This window comes from Heterodontus francisci, chromosome 1, assembly GCF_036365525.1.
Source record: "Heterodontus francisci isolate sHetFra1 chromosome 1, sHetFra1.hap1, whole genome shotgun sequence".
In the NCBI taxonomy this organism is placed as follows: domain Eukaryota; kingdom Metazoa; phylum Chordata; class Chondrichthyes; order Heterodontiformes; family Heterodontidae; genus Heterodontus; species Heterodontus francisci.
The window spans coordinates 201854057-201867859 of NC_090371.1; the positions used below are offsets into that span (position 1 = coordinate 201854057).

Here is a 13803-nt window from a genome sequence, read left to right on the forward strand (position 1 = left end):
GGCTTAAGGCTGTTAATTAAACATCTCTTCCTTGTGGCGAGATAACCACTTCTCAGGATCCACAGACAAATAAGGTGCTGTCAGGATACCTGAGACAGACAACAAGGCTACATAAGTGGAAGAGGAAATCTAGCAGAAGAAGGACAGTACAACTGATAGCCCAGAATGTTTGATAAGTAAAGGTTCAATTGCCAATTAAAGTCACTAAACATTTGTCTATGCTTCCCCACACTCTTCAACAAAGCATCTCACTTTCTAAGATTTCTGCCAAGTCGTCATAAGACCAATTTCTACATTTCCCCTGCATCATTCAACTCCTAGAAGTTGAAAGCTGACGAAGAAATAAACTAAATTTTTCAGTGATGAGGTGTTCCGGCCATGTGAGTGGTTCCCACTGTTCAACTGCCACCTGACCGCAGCAAATGTGTTTTATTATTAGGGTATAACCCCTTGGTTTTTTATTTGTCAAATAAACAGACAGCGACAGGTTTTTGTGTAGGTTTAAAACAGAAAATCAATTGTTTATTGATCAATATGTTTGAACCTAAAATTGTCACAACAGCACCCACTGTTGCATTGGCTGGCACAACAAACTTCTTGGATGCTTATTTCTGGGTGTCTCGCTCGCTATCTTTTTTTTTTCTCGCATGCATGCTCGTGCTTGTGCTCATGCTCTCACTCTCTCCTTTCCCTCTTCACCACCCCCCCCCCACCCCCCCTGCCCTCACTCTCTCTTTCGCATCTGTCTTTGCCAAGGAAGAAGATGCTGCTCAAGTCGTGGTAAAAGAAGAGGTAGTTGAGGCACTAGATAGGCTAAATATTGATCGAGGAGGTATTTAGATAGGCTGGCTGTACTTGGTCATTGATAAGTTACCAGAACTGGGTCAGATGCATCCAAGGATACTGAGGGAAATAATGGTGGAAATTTCAGAGGCACGAGCCAAACTCTTTCAATCCTCCTTAGATACAGATGTGGTGCCAGAGGACTAGAGAATTACAGATGTTACACCCTTGTTCATAAAAGGGTGTAAGGATAAACACACCAAGCTACAGGCCAATTTAACCTCGGTGGTGGGAAAGCTTTTAGAAACGATGACTCGGGACAAAATTAATAGCCAATTGGACAAATGTGGATTAGTTAAGGAAAGCCAGCATGGATTTGTTCAGGGAAAATCATATTTAACTATCTTGCTGGAGTTTTTTGAAGAGGTAACCAAAAGGGTTGATGAGGGTAATGTGGTTAGTGTGGTGTACATGGACTTTCAAAAGGCATTCAAATAAAGTGCCACATTTACAGACTTGTCAACAAAGTTAGAGCCTGTGGAATAGAAGAGACAGTAGCAGCGTGGACACGAAATTGCCTGAGTGACAGGAAACCGGGAATACTTTTGAATGGTTGGTTGTTTTTCGGTTTGGAGTCATTTATAGCACAGAAGGAGGCCGTTCTGCCCATCCAGTCTATGCTGGCTCTCCATGGAGCTATGCAGTCAGTCCCACTCCCCAGCTTGATCCCCATAGCCCTACAAGTCTATTTCTCTCCAGTGACCATCCACCCTCTTCTTGAAGTCATTGATCATCTTTGCTTCCATCACCCTTTGTGCACAGTGAGTTCCAGGTCATTACCACCTGCTGTGTAAAAAATGCTTCCTGATATTCCCTCTGCATCCTTTGCCCCAAACCTTCAATCTCTGTCCCCTAGTCTTTGTACCATTTGTTAATGGGAATAGTTTTTCCTTGTCTTAACTTATCATCTCCTTTGTTCTAAGGAGAGCAAACACAGCTTTTCCAATCTAACCTTGTAACTGCATACCTGGAACTGTTTTGGTAAAATAAATCTGGAGGAAGTTATATAGTGGGATTCGCAAGAGCTCAGTGTCAGGATCCCTGCCTCTCAATATATATTAATGACTTTGACTTGGGTATACAGGGCACAATTCCAAAATTTGTGAATAACACAAAACTTGGAAGAGTTGTGAACTGGGAGGAGATAGTGATAAGCTTCAGGAGGACTTAGACAGTGGTGGAATGGGCGGACAAGTGGCAGATGAAACAAAATGCAGCAAAGTGTGAAGTGATACACTGTGTTAGGAAGAACAAGGAGAGGCAACATAAAATAAAGGATACAATTCTAAAGGGGGTGTGGGAGCGGAGGGACCTGGGGGTATATATGCATAAATTATTTAAGGTTGCAGGGCAGGTTGAGAAAGTGGTTAATAAAAAAGCTTACAGGATCCTGGCTTTATAAATAGGGGCATAGAGTACAAAAGCAAGGAAGTTCTGATAAACCTGTATAAAACACTGGTTCAGCCTCAACTGGAGTATTGTGTCCAGTTCTGGGCACCACACTTTAGGAAGGAAGTTAATCCATTAGAGAGGGAGCAGAAAAGATTCATGAGAATGGTTCCATGGATGAGGAACTTCAGTTACGTGGATTGGTTGGAGAAGAGATGATTAAGAGGAGATTTGATAGACATGCTCAAAACCATGAGGAGACGGGACAGAGTAGATAGGGAGAAACTGTTCCCATGGGCGAAAGGGTCGAGAACCAGAGGACATCGATTTTAAAGTGATTGGTGAAAGAAGCAACAGCGACGTGAGGAAAAACTTTTTTACGCAGCAAGTGGTTAGGATCTGGGTTGCAGTGCCTGAGAGTGTGGTGCAGGCAGATTCAATCAAGGCCTTCAAAAGACAGCAGGATAATTTATCTGAAGAGAAAAAATCTGCAGGGCTTTGGGGAAAAGGCAGGGGAGTGGGACTAGGCGATTTGTTGTTGTAGACCCAGTGCAGACATGATGGGTTGAATAGCTGCCTCCTGTGCTGTGACTATTTTATGAGCTGCAGAATTTGGGCCAAGAAGAGTTGGGGTGACAGGCACTGACACTGCTATTTTCTATTCGTCTATGGCAACCAGGACTGCCTCTTGGGCTCATGAGTACTTCCTAATATAAAGTTGTGCTGTGTAGAAGTACATATCAGAAGGCAAATTGAAAGAAACCTATTTAAATTGAGTAAAATTGAAAATACCCGGAAACACAAACTGTTTGCGGGGCATGCCCGAGTTTGAGAGGGAGCAGAGTGCGGGATCAGACTGAGTTAAAGGGCAACTACAGTGCCACCAAAGAAGAAAATAGATATTTCAAACATTTTTTTTGGTTTGGGGGATGTGGCATTGCTGGCAAGGCCATCATTTATTGCCCATCCTTTAATTGCCTTTGGTGGTGAGCTGCCTTCTTGAACTGCTGCAGTCGTTGGGGTGTAGGTACACTAACAGTGCTGTTAGGAAGGGAGTTCCAAGATTTTGACCCAGCGACAAATCAAGATGGTGTGTGGCTTGGAGGGGAACTTGCAGGTGATGTTCCCATGCATCTGTGGCCCTTGTCCTTCTGGGTGGTAGGGGTTGTGGGTTTGGAAGGTGCTGTCCGAAGGAGCCTTGGTGAGTTGCTGCAGTGCATCTTGTATATGGTACACACTACTGCCACTATGTATCGGTGGTGAAGGGAGTGAATATTGAAGGTGGTGGTTGGGGTGCCAATCAAGCGAGCTGCTTTGTCCTGGATGGTGTTGAGCTTCTTGGGTGTTGTTGGAGCTGTACCCATCCTAGCAAATGGAGAGTATTCCATCAAACTCCTGGCTTGTGCCTTGTAGATGATGGACAGGCATTGGGGAGACAGCAGGTTAGTTACTCACCATAGAATTCCATGTCTGACCTGCTCTTGTAGCCCCAGCATTTATGTGGTTGGTCCAGTTTAGTTTCTGGTCAATGATAACCCCCAGTATGTTGCTAGTGGGGGGGATTCAGTGATCGTCATGCCATTGAATGTCAAGGGGAGATGGTTTGATTCTCTCTTGTTAGGAATGGTCATTGCCCTGCACCTGTGTGGCGCGAATGTTACTTGCCACTTATCAGCCCAAGTCTGGATGTTGTCCAGGTCTTGCTGGATATAGACATGGACTGCTTCAGTATCTGAGGAGTCACTAATGGTGCTGAACATTGTGCATTCATCAGTGAACATCCCCACTTCTGACCTTATGATGGAGGGAAGGTAATCACCTTGAAGCAGCTGAAGATGGTTGAGCCTAGGACACTACCTTGAGGAACTCCTGCAGTGATATTCTGGGATTGAGACGATTGTGGCTATTGAAGGTCAATCATCTTCCTTTGTGCTAGGTATGACTTCAACCAGCGGAGAGTTTTGCCCCTGATTTCCATTGACTCCAGTTTTGCTAGGGCTCCTTGATTCCATACTCTGTCAAATGCTGCCTTGATGTCAAAGGCAGTCACCTCTGGAGTTCAGCTCTTTTGTCCATGTTTGGACAAAGGCTGTAATGAGGTCAGGAGTTAAGTGGCCTGGGCTGAAGCCAAACTGAGCGGCAGCGAGCAGGTTATTGCTGAGCAAGTGCCACTTCATAGCACTGCCGACGACACCTTCCATTACTTTACTGATGATTGAGAGTAGACTGAGGGGGAGGTAATTGGCTGAGTTGGATTTGTCCTGCTTTTTGTGTACAGGACATACCTGTGCAATTTTCCATATTGCCAGGTAAATGCCAGTATTGTAGCTGTACTGGAACAGTTTAGCTAGGGGTGCGGTTAGTTCTGGAGTACAAGTCTTTCGTACTATCACTGGAATGTTGTCAGGGCCCATGGCCTTTGCAGTATCCAGTGCCTTCAGCTATTTCTTGATGTCACGTGGAGTGAATCGGATTGCCTGAATACTTGGATCTGTGATGCTGGGGACCTTCGGAGGAGGCTGAGATGGATCATCCATTCGGCACTTCTGGCTGAAGATGGTGCAAATGCGTCATCCTTGTCTTTTGCACTGATGTGCTGGACTACCCCATCGTTGAGGATGGGGATATTTGTGGAGCCTCCTCCTCCTGTCAGTTGTTTAATTGTCTTCCACTATTTGTGACTGGATGTAGTAGGACTGCAGAGCTTAGATCTGATCTGTTGGTTGTGGGATCGCTTAGCCTTGTCTATTGCATGCTGCTTCCGCTGTTCGGCTTGCAAGTAGTCCTGTATTGTGAAAGCCTGCTCGGGTATGAAATTGAAGCCCGACCCAGGCCCGACCCGACCGAGACTCTGGCCCCGAGACCTTTGATTTTTTTTTTTCCCGTACCCGATCCGACGAACATAATAAAGTTAAGTTTATCAAACAGGTTATTGTGCTCTGCCTTGTCCAAATGTTATCCTCATCACATTTCCTGCCTTGATGTCCCAGCTGACTGTTCAAATTTTGAAGATTACTTCCCTCCCTGAGCAAGGCAGCACTGTGTCCACATCTGACCCGACACGAACCCGACACATTGTCGGGTCTGGTCGGGGTCTAGTCATGTAGCCATGCTTTACTCAGTTGTAGCTTCAGCAGGCTGACAGCTCATGTTTAGGTATGCCTGGTGCTGCTCCTGGCATGCCCTCCTGCACTCTCCATTGAATCAGGTTTGGTCCCCTGACTTGATGGTAATGGTAGAGTGGGGGATATGCCAAGCCATGAGGTTACAGATTGTGCTTGAATACAATTTGCTGCTGGTGGCGCACAGGGTTTCATGGATGCCCAGTTTTGCATTGCTAGATCTGATTGAAATCTATCCCATTTAGCACGGTGGTCGTGTCACACAACACGATGGTAGGTGCACTCAATATGCAGATGAGACTTTGTCTCGACAAGGACTGTGTGGTGGTCATTCCTCCCGATACTGTCATGGACAGATGCATCTGCAACAGGTACTCTCACCATCTGCCGTAGACCCAGTCTAGCAGCCATGTCCTTTTGGACTCCGTCAGTAGTGGTGCTCTTTGGGTGATGGACATTAAGTCCACCACCCAGAGTACATTTTGTGTCCTTGCCATCCTCAGTGCTTCTTTTAATTGTTCAACATGGAGAAGCACCGATTCATCGGTAGGTGGTAATCAGCAGGAGGTTTCCATGCCCATGCTTGACCTGATGCCATGAGACTTCATGGGGTCTGGAGTTGATTTTGAGGACTCCCAGGGTAGCTCCCGCCTGACTGTATGCCACTGTGCTGCCACCTCTGGTGGGATTGGATTGGGATGGTGATGGTGGTGTCTGCAACGACGTCTGCAAGGTATGACTCTGAGAATTACTATGTCAGGCTGTTGCTTGACTAGTCTGTGGGACAGCTCTCCCAACTTTGGCACAAGCCCCCAGATGTTAGTAAGGATGACTTTGTAGGGTCGACAGGGCTGGGTTTGCTGTTGTCGTTTCTGGCGCCAAGGTCGATGCCAGATGGTCTGTCCGGTTTCATTCCTCCTCTCAGACTTTATAGCAGTTTGATACAGCTGAATGGCTTTCTAGGCCATTTCAGAGGGCAGTTAAGAGTCAACCACATTGCTGTGGGCCTGGACTTGTATGTAGGCCAGACCAGTTGAGGATGGCAGATTTCCTTCCCAAAAGGATATTCGTGCACCGTATGGTTTTTTACAACAGTCGACGATGGTTTCGTGGTCACCACAAGACCTAGCTTTTTAATTCCAGATTTATTAATTGAATTCAAATTCCACCATCCACCATGGTGGGGTTTGAACCCATGTCCCCAGAGCATTAGCCTGGGGCTCTGGGTTATTTGTCTAGTGACGTCACCACTATGCCACCACCTCCCCATTTGCGAGTTACAGCTCGCATCCACCTTATGTCCTTGTCCCGCTGCCCCAGTTTGCGAAACTCTGTTCTACAACAACTAATTTGTAATTAGATGATAACATTGCTGTGAAAAGCAAAATGTAAGCAACTTTCACATCCTATATGAGAACAGAAATGACACCTTTGTGAACCATGGTAATTTCTAATTATCCCCTGAACTTCCTTGATATGCCTCAATATCACTCAGGAATGCAATGCTGTAGTGCTGGTAGCAAGCACAAAGTAGATTGCCATAGTCGCATAAAAATTCCTAATGAAGGTCAGTGTAAGTAGCATTGTTTGGAAATAAGGTGATTTTTTTTCCCCCCAACCCATGAAGGTGGAGAACCCATCTTTTCCTTTTCAAAATAGTATGCAGATTGCAAAATGTTACAGGATTGATATTTGCCACTTTACTAATGAGAGAAACATTAAAACATGTGACTGTGCAAGTTTTATGAAAACTAGAGAACTCTGTCAGGAGCAACATGTTATGTCTAGCAGGAAACCATTCGTAGGAATTGACTATGCATATTACAATTTCTAGTGTAAAATGGTAATGACTAACAATGTAAATACAAACTATTTGTGTATCTGTAATGGTAAAGTGCAGTAACTTCATGGAAGTAAATTCTTTGTCTTTGTTTCCTTCATAGATATTTTACTGAAACTGATAATGAAGAGACAAGCAACAGGACTTCCTGACGTTCAGTTACAGGACATGCTGAGAGGAAAGCTGCGCATTCTAGAGAATGACTTTGGCGAGGTCATAGCCCTCCTTAGTGTAAGTCACAGAATAGAAGATTTTCCTCTTTGCACACCAGGTGTAGTAAAGAAGAATCGGGAATGGGAAATCCATTCTGTTCGGTCTCTTTCCCCATGACGTGGCCCCAGAATTTCATGGGGACCACAATTGTATATTAGTGAGCACACACCTGTAGTTGGCACAGGCCCAGCATTATTATTGAAATGAGATGGGTGTTCCTGATTCTCCTGCTTCAACTTCCAAGGTGTCCTCCCCAGGGCTCCCAAACTCCGGTTACCCAAAGAGCTGGTGCTGGGACTTGCATGGAGATCCCTTGAGGCCTTTGAGGGGTGGGGGGAGAGGGGGGCAGGGGTACACGCGCACACAATGTATGGACAGAAATCAGGAGCATCTGAAGGATGGAAGGAAGTTGTAGGTAAGATTATTTCTTTACCTCTTGTGTTTCCAGAAGCATCCTTAAGCCTCAGGCTTTCCAACTGCTGCTCTCCTTTTTTTCTAATTAACTGTCCACAGCCCTGATGCTGCCTTGCTTCCCTCCAGTTTTTTTTTAGCTAAGCAGCCATAGCCATTCTACCTACCCACAACACATTCTCACCATGGTGCATTTGATGTGTATATGGACTTTCAAAAGGTGCTTGACAAAGTACCAAATAGTAGACTTGTTAGAAAAATTAAAAACAATGGAATTAAAGGAACAGTGACGAGCATGAAATACAAACTTAGCCAAGGGACAGAAAGCAGAGGGTAGTGGTGAACAGTTGTTTTCCAAACCGATGGGAAGTATACAGTGCTCCCCAGAGATCAGTATTGAAACCACTGCTCTTCTCGATTTTTATATGAATGAGCTGGACTTGGGTATATAAGGCATAATTTGAAAATTTGCAGATGATGCAAAGCTTAGAAATGTAGTAAACAATGAGGAGGTTAGTAACTGACTTCAGGAATACATAGGCACGCTGGTAAAATGGGCAGACGGGTGGCAGCTGCAATTTAATGCAAAGAAGTGTCATGTGATTCATTTTGGTAGGAAGAATAAGGGGAAGCAATATGAACTAAATGGTACAATTTTAAATGGGTACAGGAACAGAGACCTGAGGGTGTATGTACACAAATCCTTGAATGCGGCAAGACCGGTCGAGAAGGCTGTGCTTTTATTTAAAAAAAGGGTTCCTTGGCTTTATGAATAGGGGAATAGTGTACAATGCAAGGAAGTCATGCTAAACCTTTGTAAAACACCAGTTAGACTTCAACTGGAGTATTCTATTCAATTCTGGGAACCACGCTTTAGGAAGGATGTCGAGGCCTTGGTGAAGGTGTGGAAGAGATTTACTAGAATGGTACCAGGGATTAGGGACTTCAGTTGTGTGGGAGACTGGAGAAGCTGAGGTTGTTCCCCTTAGGACAGAGAACAGGTGATTTGATAGAGTTGTTCAAAATCATGAATGGTTTTGATAGTTTCACCTTATTTACTCTTGTTTCCAGTGGCAGAAAGGTCAGTAACCAGAGGATCTAGATTTAAGGCGTTTGGCAAAAGAACCAGAGGTAACACAAGGAAACTTTTTTTTTTTTACACAGCAAGTTGTTGTAATCTAAGAACGTAAGGGTATGTCATATGGCCCTGTAATGAGTTCTTTATATTGTCTGATGCAACGTAAATGAGACTTATGGAGTCCAGTTTGTTGAAGATCTCTAGTAGGTTTATTGACAGTTAAACTAGTATGTACAGTACAGAGCAAACTGTTTACAGAACCTTCCTCTAGGTGTTACAGTTGCAGAGTGACTCTGACTTCAAGTTACATGACTACATCCTTGTACTTAGCTCGTACGCATACTGAGATCTTAAAGGGACATTACTCGTAAGGCAATGATACAACATCCCCTTTCTTTGCAAAATTAAGTGTCTTGTGCTACAAGTAAAAAAAAAAAACACACAAAATTAGTTATATAGGATAGAGATTATAAAATTTAAAAGTATATGGATGGGGATTGTGATATTTACGAGTGTAGAGGCTTAAGAGTCCATATATCTTTTCGGTGGTTTGACAACTCTTCCAGATCTGGTTATGGCATAACCTTCTGGGGATGTGGATTTTACCCTTGCCTATTTTTGCTTTGCAGGCATGTTGTCAATGTGTTTGTTGTTGTCCTGTTGTTCCGTCACACCCTCATAGTCAGAGTGTGTTCTTTTGAGTCCACTGTGTGCAATTGGAGTATTGCACACTTCTCTTAGTTGGCTTCGGTTCCTTCTCAACACTGCTCCATTAGGTGTTGTAATCTCATAGGACCTTGGTTCACTGCAGACTTTGGATACCTCTGCGGGTAACCATGTTCTTATTGTGGGTGTTTTTACCCTGACCTTTTGTCCTATGTGTAGCTGAGGTAATTCCGCCTCTGCATGATGGTCACGCACCATCTTCATTCGCCCTTGTTTTTCGAGCAGTGTCTCCTGCATCTCTCAGAATTTGGACAGATGATGGCATTTGTCCGCCAAACATGATCTCTGCTGGTGACAGTAAACCCATATGCATAGATATGGCTCTGAGGTGGAGCATGGCAACATGAAAATCTTGTTTCGTTGTCCCACAGTTTAGAATAAGTGATTTGACCATGCAAACCATTCGTGTGGCAAGACCATTAGACCTAGGGTAATGTGGTGAGGACGTCACATGGTTTACGCCCCATTTGGCTCACATATCCCCGAGGTTTGCCTGTATATTGTGGCCCATTGTCAGAAATGATTTCTTCAGGTGCACTGAATAGACTGAATATGACACTCAATATGTCTGTGACGAACACGCTTGAAGTGTCTTTTACATGTCTGATAATTGGAAATTTGGAGAAATAATCAGTGACTAGCAGAAAATAGATCAGTGATGATTTTGGACCAAGGGACTGATGGAATCACGTGAGTATTTATAGATTCTTTGCATTGTTGTGGCTGGTGGCTCTGGCATGCCTGGCACATCCTCACTAACCTTTTGATGTCACTGTTGATCCCTGGCCAATAAACAGTGTCTCGTGCCAGTTGTCTTGTTCGCTCTATGCCCATATGGCCTTGAAGTTGTGACAAGATGTCTTGTTGGAGAGCTTTGGGCACAATCACTTGTTCTCCCTTGAAGGTGACACCTCTCTAGACACAGAGTTCATCTCTATAAGGCCAAAAGCGTCGGAGGGTTTCTGGCATCTCTTTTCCCGTATCAAGCCATCCTTCTACGATGGTAATACACAATGCTTTCAGTTGTGGATCATTGGCAGTTTCTGATTGTAGTTGGTCACATTTGGGCTGACCAGAATGTAATAAATTGATTTGTGACCGCATCTTCCACCTCAATGTCCATGATGTCTACTTACAGATCCACTGGGACTTCTTCATTCTTGCTCGGGTTTGGCAATCTGCTCGGTTTTGTAACAGACATCGCAGTTGTACCCCTGTACCTGCACTAAGAATAGCTGTAGTCGAGGTGGTGCGCTTGTCAATAGTTTGCGCCAGATCATCTCCAGTGGTTTGTGGTCGGTTTCCACTGTGAACTGCATACCGAACAGGTCGGTGTGGAACCTTGAGATTCCAATCATCAGAGCAAGTGTTTCACACTCTATGTTTGACTAATTGGATTGTGTTGAGGATAAACATTTGGACCCTAATGCAGTTGGTTTGCCATCCTGCAGGTAGCACGCTCCTAGCCCTTTTCTGTGAGGCATCGATTTCCAGTATTGTCGTCTTCCTTGGATCATCCGCTGACAATGCCTGTTTGAAAGACTCAAACATATACTGATGGTCCTCCTGCCATACAAATGGTATCATTCTTTCAGAGCTCTCTGTGATGATGCTTTGTCAGAGAACTTTGGAATGTATGGTTAAAAATCCAAGACATCTCTGGTGGTCTTCCTTGTCTTTTGTGGTAGGCATATGTCTTGCATCTTAGATTTTGCCTGGATCAGGACGGATTCCGCACCTGAATAGATGGAGCCAAAGAAATTGAACTGACTTGCATTCACCTGGCACTTCTTGATGTTCAAAATAAGCCCTTCGCAATGAGCTACTGCCATCAGTGAATAGAGATTTCAATCATGCTCTTCTTTGGTTTTGCCCATTACTGCAATATCATCGGAAATGCATGTACATTCAGTAACGTTTTCTATAATTCTGTCCATATGCTGCTGAAACAGATCTTGACTGACAGATAAGCCGAAGAGTATTTTCTGGAAGCACTATCTTCCAAATGGTGTTCTGAAGATGGTAAATTCCTGAGATTCCTTAGCTAGTTGTACCAAACAATCTTTATGTTTAGTATCCAACTTGGAGAAGAATTTGGCTCCAATGAACTTGGGATTCAATTCCTCTCGTGCCGGAATTTTGTGGGGGCATCTCTTTTAGAGAGACGTTTAGATGCCTCTGATCTAGACACACCCTGATTGCTCCATCCTTCTTTAGTACACACGTAATTGAGCTGCGCCAGTTTGTGTGATGATGCACATGACGGATACACATTGCCTTCTGTGTCATCCAACTTCTGCTTAAGCTTTTCTTGTATGTGCGTGCTGCACTTTCTGGGAGGGTCGATTGACTGAGTTGCATCCTCTCAGAAGTGCAGTACAGCATCGCCTTTGAAATCTCCTATGGTGTCGAACCTGTCCAGGTGCATTTGTTGTAGGTCGTGGACTGATTCAATGCGGGTACCCTTGGTCTCTTATTCTGTAACGGGTACCTTGGTGCTCTCGTGGATAGGCACATTGTTGAGGTTCCTTATACGCTGGTAGTCCTGCCGCTGCTAGTCCGCTCGTGTCTACCAGGTAAAATATATGAGGTTTCCATGCCGACTTGCCATAGCTGCATTGCATTGTCAGTGTGCCACTGCAAGGGATGGGTGACCCATTGTATGCAAATTACTTTGTAGTTGTCAGTTGTATCATTGATTTCCAATGACTCTGGTACATATCCTTCAGGATTTGGACTGGTAGGATATTTGCAGTAGCTCTGGTGTCAATCTTAACCCCAAGAGTGTGTTTGTTAACATACTTTGGACACATGATATTAATGGTAGCAAAAGCTTCTAGTTGTTTGCGAACCTGACACATTGTGTTGATGAGGTCAACGTGGAACACCTGTTCATCTTCTGGCTGAGAATCACTCCACTCTGAGCCTTGTCTCGGGTCTGTTTCACTGTGGACTTTGTGTATCGGCTTGTGTTTAAGCAGGTATCTGGCGCTCTCATTGCTGCTGTTGCCTGCACCTGTCTTCTGTGTGTTTGTGTCCTACTGTGACTTCTCGCTGTGTCTTTGGAGCCAGACATCTTGCATAGGCGGACCCAGTGTCATTTTTCACCGCATGCGTTGCACAGTTCTTAAAAAGCTAGACAATTTCATGGTGAGTGGGACCAATCACACTTACCACACAGCTTCCTTGCTTTTTGTAATCTGGTTATTGTGCTGATACTGTTGGCTGCGCCTAGTGCTTGCAGATGCTGTTGTCCAGCTACAATGGCTTCATATATCTTGTCATCTTCTAGCAGTGCATTAATGCTGTGACCTTTCTTTTTCTCCGAGGTCTTTCTGAAATGCTTCAATTCGTTCTGAGACAATTACCAACTCCATTATTCACTCCAATGGCTCAGTTTCTAAAAAATCTCATTTGTTGCCCTTGCTGTGGCATCTACTGACGAACTGGTCTATTAATTCCTGTGGCTGTTGCCTGTAGGACATCAACTCCAGGTGGTGAATTCTAAAATTCACTCTTAATCAGAGCTCATCTTCTAGCACTTTCCATATATTTGTAGGATCTTTCTGGTCCTCTTCAGATAAGCCAGAGGTATTGATTCTGTGTAACCCCTAATTTCCAACTGCTATTGGTATTTGTACAGCTTGCTTCTCTGGTTCTATAATCACTTGCTCTGTGAAGCAAAATTGCATTCTTTGTTTAAAAAGTTTGAACTCTGATAGGATATCAATGGCCTTCCAGTTCGTGCTGGGAAATTTGATATCCATCTTTCTGCTGTTCTTTTGCTTTTTGCTCTATAGTTACCTTTGTTCTATTCACTCTGCTGTTTCCTGCTTAAGAAATTCTCTTATCTAGACTGGCTGCTTGGATAGAGAGGAGCAGGTATTTGACCATGTTCTGTGTTTTTCTTTCAACCCTTAAGCATGTCTGTTTACACAGCTGTTCAATAGGCAGTTCAGTTGCCTTTTTTTGCTAGAATTTGTTTGTTCTTCGCTTGAATGGTTTGATAGGGTTTTTCTTTTTGCTGTGGCTGTGTGAATTGAAACTCTTCTTCACGCTCGAGTGGTTTAATGATTTTTAAAAAAACTTTGGCTGCGTGAATGGGGACTCTGCAGCGATCGGGGTTTTCCTGTGCTTTTTCCTATCAGATGCCTCCTGTAATGGCACCGACCTCCATCAGC

General features: G+C 44.2%; 1 protein-coding gene across 3 annotated transcripts in view; it reads left to right on the forward strand.

The window, feature by feature from the left end:
* Window positions 1–13803, forward strand: part of LOC137374316 (SH3 domain and tetratricopeptide repeat-containing protein 1) — a 126669-nt gene that overhangs the window by 17638 nt on the left and 95228 nt on the right. For all 3 annotated transcript variants that reach the window (XM_068040177.1, XM_068040186.1, XM_068040193.1), the window contains one exon: window positions 7298–7425. In XM_068040177.1, coding sequence (XP_067896278.1) covers window positions 7298–7425 — 128 coding nt within the window. The remainder of the gene's footprint in view (window positions 1–7297; window positions 7426–13803) is intronic.